We start from the raw sequence: 7275 nt of genomic DNA on the forward strand, positions 1-7275 counted from the left end.
AGATGATCATAAATGTCAATAGTTAGCTTCCCGTGATTTCTCCCACCTTCACTGGCAAGCAGCCATTCAAAGCCCCTCCCGGGAGCGCGGGTACCTGCTCGTTCAGGATCCCGTCTCCATCAGCATCTTCATCGCAGGCATCTCCAACGCCATCTCTGTCGGCGTCTTCTTGGCCAGAATTCGGCACAAACTTGCAGTTATCCTAAGTTGGGAAGCACAGCTCAGAAAGACATCCTGTATGTGTCTGAACTCAGAGCGTCTTCCTAATCTCGAGAGAGAGCGTTGGGGGGCTCAGTGGCAGACTTCCCGGCTTCCATGTTGAGCAGGTTTCTGCACAGCTGCTAGACTAAGGCGAAGCGGGAAGGCAATCTACTTCTGACAGCCCTATGGGCCGCATGGTCTAATCTGCCCCCAGTCGTGGGGATGACCGAGCCGGGTGGTGTTCCAAACCACTGGGTATGGGGGTCATCGTGAGTTGGGGGCCAACTCAATGGCCGTTAACAATGACCACCACCTCCAGACTGCTGATAGCTGCCCCATGTCCTTATTGATGGCTATTTTGTTTTAGCTAAGGGGTAATGACTTAAAAAACTGTAATATTAAATGTGACCTGCAGAGCCCCTCTCTCTACTCTCTCTAAATCCACTCTCTCTTTACTGCTTGTCCTCATCTTTTGGGGAATAGAAAACATGTTTTCTTGTGAACTGGGCAAAGGTTTGCAGCACCCAAGTCATTTTCTATCCAAGAGTTCGTATCTGGTTTGACTCATGCTGGGGACCCCACTTCCCCCCAGGTAGCATCCCTTCTCCTGCTTCCTCCCTGGGCCTCCTTACCTTCTTGCAGTTGACGGCAGAGCATGGCAGCTCTTCGTCAGGGTAACTGTCAATGTCCACATCCTTTCCACAGACATACCCATCGCCGGCCCAACCGACTCCACACTGTGGATGGAAAGCCCATTAGAGAGACGCCTGGGAGGCAGAGCCTGGTGGGGAGGCAGGCAGCTGGCAAAGGAGGGTCTCTGCTGGTGTGGGCTCATGCCCAGAGGGATGGCCAGGTACCAGGCAGCCTTGTTGGGAGGGGGTTTGTAGCCATTTAATTATATCTGAATAGAATTAATTCGATTCTATTCTTATCTATCTATCTATCTATCTATCTATCTATCTATCTATCATCTATCTGTCTATCTATATTTAATTATAACTGGTTCAAAATTTAAGAAGTGACAAGGGATACACAGCAAAAACTTTGCTTCTCATCCCTGACCTCATGGCTCCAGCAACCTATGGCCATGCACACAGAGAAGCCGACACGCAGCCAGCTCTCTCCGCAGTTAGCAGTAGGGGTACATGTTGACATGTAAGTCAACAAGCTGTGCCATGGAGGGCCCCCGTTCAGACCCGCGGGGCTTTATTCCAAACACAGTGTGTTTCACGCGGTCTCTGCAAGCAGTGGATGGCTGCAGACACGTTCTCTCAGAACCACACTCATCTTCACCTCCTTAGGGTGCCCTCACACACCAGGGCTGAGGGGCTCTGCGGGACCAGTTGAATGCCGGGCAGAGAGGTCACCTCGAATGTTAGGGTGACTGTCTTCCAGGATCCCCAAGGAGCAATCCTGCTAGACTGTCAGGGAGGAGGCCATCCCTGGGGCTTCTTCAGAAGACATTTGAAGAGAACAGAAAACTGCACCGGCGAGAACCAGGCTAGGTAAGGTGCACCAGAGACAACTGGCTTCCCGCATGACAACACCCTGGCATATTTTTCCAGGAGAACAAGGGCTCATCTACGAGAAATTCATTGGGAATCTTACTCTGTCCACCCTCCAGCCCTGATCTTACCCCTTCAGACTTCTTTCTGTTCCCAACTTAAAAGAACATTTGAGAGGACAAAGAGTTGAATCTCCAGTCTCTTGAAGATGCCCCAAATGCCTTATCTTGATGTGCAAATCCCAGGGCACAGAATTCCTCAGGGAAGGGCTAGGAAGGTGGAGGGTCCACATGGAACAGACATAGGGGGAGGGTCCACCATGGGACTGCGGCGTCACACTTTGAGACTCTCGGTGAAAGGTTTCCTTGATCCCCTAGCAATACTTTCTGACCGACCTGCCCATCGTTTGGTGCCTTGCTTTTTAAAGCAGGTTATCACGGTAGCGTAGGGATTTTGCCCACTTAAGGAAGATGGAAGAAGGACACACGGAGAGGGAAATGGAGGAGGAGGGAATGCTGACTTGTGAAAGGAGGGGAAGGGGGGGGGGGGCAGGGAGGGGTTAGGCACCTAGGTAGGACCAAGGGGAAACAGCTTTCCAGGAGTCCATGTCAAATGTCTTGGCCTCTCTAGTCACCACGAGGTGTTTCAAGACCATCTACCGCCTGTTCAGAATCATCTGTGCTCTCCGGCTTTGACAGGGCAGCAGTCCAAAGGTGACTACTGGCCGCCTGCCCACTGTTGCCTGGGGGGGAGGGGCAGGGGGGGCAGAGGAGGGGCTTTCAGCCTCGGGGTATGGTCCTGGGCTCATTTTAACGAGGGAAAAAAACCTTCCTCTAGGAATAAAGACTTTTTAATGAGCCATTTTCTGGCAGATTAAATTATTTTAGTCATTAAATGAAGTTTATTAATCCTTTACCATCTGTCGTTATGCCTTATGACAGATTCAAAAAGCACACTAAGAGCCCCATCACCCACCACCCCAGGGGAATTGCCAATGTGTCTACAGAAAACAGGAATCTCTGTGTATTTGGCTGTTATTGACTGCTCCCATCCTCCTTCCCCCATAAAGATGCTCAAGCTACAAGGACTAACTAAGAAAATTGCCATTCTTTTCCTCATATGCTGCCACGCCCCTTCATCCTTACCTGTTCCAGAATGTCTGGATTTCTAGGGATAGCTGATGTCATTATATCAATTTCTTTTTAATAAGATTTTCTTTCCTATTTGAAAAACAGTACGCTCATTGTAGAAAGATTTGTGAGCACATGTATAATGAAGGCTAGCCTTGAAGAATAAAGCAGATGGGGGACTAGCTCCCAGAATCCATGCTACTGCAGGTTCCCAAGGGTCAGGTGCTGGGGCCCACTCCATGGAGGCGGGGAGAGGAAGGGGAGTAGGCGGTGAGTGGCTGGCATCTGGTGATGTAATGGCACCCAGAGTCCTAGAGGGCTCTGGCAACTGGGATTTGGAGAGTGGACGGCAGGAATAACATCCCTTCTTCCCAGAGTGTTCCCACGCACCAGGTGTGAACACTGTAGACGGTCAAGACTTCCTGCCCTCTTTTCAGCCTCCTTTTCCCCATACCTCCTCCCAGAGATGGTTCTAGATCTGAAATGCATGAAAAAGCTCTGTCCTCAGAACCTGGGTGGAGGTGGATGACCCCTAGCTATGCTGGTGACAGACATTCTCCTTCCCTTGTGGTCCACTCCCTGTAGTAGGAGGGGGTTTCAAAAAGTTGGTGGGAAAATGTCATGAAAAGATAATGGAATTTTTCCATGAATTATTGAGGCCCCCTGTATAAGGCCAGAATTTAAATTGGACATCATAAAGTGGGGACTAGGCAGAAAAGACAGCCGATAGGATAGCAAGTCATACCAACACGTCGATGGGGCGGTTGTCAGAGTTGGGGGAACAGACAGAGGACCTTTTACCTCCCTGCTGCTCATGTCTTGGGCATTTTCTCAGAAAGTGCTTGGGAACTGGGGCTTCGCCTGTGAAAATCACCAGGGAGGTGGCCAAGTTGGTAGTGTGAGGTGATCGATGTGTAGTTGCTCCTCAGATTGCCCACTCAGAGTTGACTTGCTACATTCTGCATTCATTTTGGCCGCCATGTTTTCATTTTTTGAGAACTGTTACTGGGAGTTAGGCAAGTGGGGACTGGGATGGGGTAGGTGTTTACAATGGAAGAGGCAAAGTACTTGAGCAAGCAAGCCACCAACGTACCACACAGGTTACATCCCCCAGCCTCTCTTCAATGCACTGCGCGTTCACACTGCAAGGGTTCAGTTCTGGATTTCTGCAACTTCTTTCCGATTTGCATCCTCTTGCCTGGTCACCCGTGTACCCTGGTTTACAAGGCCCACAGCGATAAGATCCCTGTCAGGAACAGTAAGAAGAAGATGAGCCCACCACTCAAAGCCTCGAGTGATGCGCTGTTCTTGTGTTCATTTTGACATGGAGATACATACACAAGAACACCGCGGATTCAGTGCGATTCATGGCTGCCTTTCTGCTCAGTCTCTCTTATAAGATCATGTGATTATTGGCTGAGCACACTGTCCGAATGGAACCCACAAATTTAACTGCTCTTGAGAAATTTCCACTTACATACTCCACAGAGGAGTACAATATATCCTGTCCAAATTTGAATTAGCTACTTCCCTCGTTGGGTTTTCTCGTCCTCTTTGACTACCTGTTTCCCTGGATGGACAGTCCTCCCTCTAGTTGCACAATCCAAGAGCCCTCCTTGACATGCTGGCTCCTTCCGGTCCCTCACTGCACCTTCTCACATACATTTGAAGGAATCCAGTACCAACCATTTACATTTCTAAAAACTGCTCAGCCCACAACACCTAGTTCACCTCCACCATCTTGACCATTACTCAGACATTGTCCATGGTCTGCTAGGCTCCTACAGTAGGCCCTACCTGGTCTTCCTCTGGAGCTCTGAGGCTGCAGTGGGTTATATGTTGGACTTCTAACTGCAAGGTTGGTGGTTCAAACCCACTAGCTGCTCCACAAGAGAACAAGGAGGCTGTCTATTCCCCCAAAGATTTACAGTCTTGGAAACCCGATGGAACCATTTTACTGGGATCCATAGGGTTGCTCTGAGTTGGAATTGACTCAAAAGCAGTGAGTATTTTGGTAGTTTCCCTCTAGTTATCTTGCCTTCCTCAAACCCCATGTCCAGAAGACCTCTAGATAAATCTGGCTGAGATGAAAAGATAATCCTGCCATGCCCTGGTTTAAAACCTTGCCCTTTGACTTCCCATAGTCTATGCAGCCTCTGTCAACTGTCTGCCTAATCGAAGTTAGCAGTAAAACTTGGTCAAAAGCATCCTTTGTGTGCAATAAATTAATGTACCTCCCATGGACGGAGAATGAACTCATCAAGTACCATCTTCTGGAGAAGTGAGAATATACATAGTATCTCAAATTATTTTCTGTGGGGTTTAATTCTTTTCAGAAAAACCTGCTGGAAGCACCCCCAATGGTCTTCCAGGGAATACTGTTAAGTTCCTCCAGGGCAAATAGCTTTCTCTTGTTCATGCTTCATGTCTAGAACCTAGAACGGGGCCTGGCCCAACGTTAAGTACTCAACGAACATGAAGGTGCAGTGAGGGACCGGAAGGAGCCAGCATGTTAAAGGGATGAATGAATGAATTCAAGATCTTTCGTGCTTGACTCCACAGTATCAATTATTATCACTTTTGCTCTACAAATGATGACTTAGCAACACTAAACTGCTTACGGTTTTGCTGAACCTGCCATATTTATCTTCATATCATTTACCTGAGGGTAAATGAGAGGGAAGGAAGGACTACGATTTATTCATTTTCCTATTGCCAGGTGCCTAGCTCAGAGCTCAGCCACTTACTGCTCACAGAAGTGAGTTAAACGGAATCATTTTGTGAGAAGGGATGAAAACAGAGGGCATCATGTCAGGACTTTCAGATGAGAGTCATTTGTCCCTGCCTGCTTATTTAGAAACTACCTCTTCGGCCCGCCATGGCGAGCTGGGCACTGCCCTTCGTACACTGCAATGCGAGCGAGGCTCCCTCCACTCACAGCTGTGTGCAGTCACCTTGCCTCATGTGTAGAGGTCACGAGAGACCTCATCCAGGTTCTAAGGGGCTCTGAGGGAAGACTCTAAATCCTAAGCTTACTTGACTTTCATCAACTATTTGTATTTGCCAACTGGTTTACATTCAGTTGGTATTTATAAAATTACCGGTATGTGAAAAATTAAGTGACTCAAACATTACTTATATAAAATACGGTTTTTGCACCCACCTTTATCCTTAGTCAGCAAATCAACTGTACTATGCCCATGTGTTCTTTATGTGCTGAGGGCAACGGTTCTCAACCTATGGGTCACGACCCCTTTGGGGACTGAATGACCCTTTCACAGGGGTTGCCCAATTCATAACAGTAGCAAAATGACAGTTATGAAGTAGCAATGAAAATAATGTTATGGTGGTGGTGGGGGGGTGTCACCACAACACGAGTAACTGTATTAAAGGGTCGTGGCATTAGGAAGGTTGAGAACCATTGGCTTAGGGGGTGGTGATGTGTTTTAAGAACTGATTCTGCTTTGAGATGCGCAGCTTTGAGAAAGACTTACCAAGGTGTTAACGCAGATAGAATTGAGAACACAAGCTCCATTTCGACACTCATCAATATCAGTGCAGACCTAGGACAGAAAAGTTTAAGAGATCCTTTGATTAATTAGAAGCGTGAAGGAACTTTCTCTTGTGACTTTTTGGTGTGAAGTGAAATGACACAACAGCCCAGAGACATGGCAATCTAGACGTGATTTTTGTCCCAGTCTGTGATTGCTGTCGATTCAAGGGCAGTAGTTGGGCTTTGGGCTTTATAATCAGCCCCACTTCAATGATAGTTGCCTTGTAGTAATTAAATTCGTTCAGCAGAGATCACTTCTGCAGGCCATCTCTCCTACAGTCCTCGTAGTCAAGAAACTCTTGACTAAAGAGTCAATGTACTTCATCAGTCTGAGGAGTCCTTTCTTCAGTTTCAGAGAATTCCCAGCTTCCCAATCCTTTCCTATATTTTCCAATCTCTTTTTGGAAGTATAAATAGACAAATACTCAACTTTCTTATTAATATCTTCTATTGACATTTACCCTCTAGTCCTTCAACACACCATTCATTGTTCTATTATCTTTACCTCTCTGTGCTGCCTTTTGGATGATTCCCTTAGACTTGTCTTCCAGTTTATGAATTCCCTATTAGTTGTGTCTAATCTGTGTTGCCTATATACTGAGTTTTAAGTTTCAATAATTTTACACACACACACACACACACACACACACCTCTCTCCTCATCCCCTGTCATTGGTAAAATTTTATTGGGCTATTTTAAAAAATGTATTATTATTTTTTTAAAGTTCACATTTATGTTTTGATCATGGTGGCTATGCATTCTTTTATATCTGTTTTATATTGACCATGCCTCCTCATGGTAGTTTCTTCATACAAAATGCCATGCTTGATGATGAGCTCCGCATTTAAAAAAAATCATTTTATTGGGGGCTCGTACAACTGTACTG

General features: G+C 46.8%; 1 protein-coding gene across 1 annotated transcript in view; it reads right to left on the bottom strand.

Annotated features, from left to right (window-relative positions):
- The window catches only part of THBS4 (thrombospondin 4), a 62185-nt gene that overhangs the window by 15508 nt on the left and 39402 nt on the right, over positions 1-7275 (bottom strand). The window contains exons 9-12 of the mRNA XM_004703512.2: positions 6331-6399; positions 3930-4082; positions 834-938; positions 95-202 (exon numbers count right to left, since the gene is read on the bottom strand). Of these exons, the coding sequence (XP_004703569.1) occupies positions 95-202; positions 834-938; positions 3930-4082; positions 6331-6399 (435 nt within the window). The remainder of the gene's footprint in view (positions 1-94; positions 203-833; positions 939-3929; positions 4083-6330; positions 6400-7275) is intronic.

The sequence above is a fragment of the Echinops telfairi genome, unplaced genomic scaffold (assembly GCF_000313985.2).
Source record: "Echinops telfairi isolate 266 unplaced genomic scaffold, ASM31398v2 ScPeMD7_7469;HRSCAF=8507_1, whole genome shotgun sequence".
NCBI lineage: Eukaryota > Metazoa > Chordata > Mammalia > Afrosoricida > Tenrecidae > Echinops > Echinops telfairi.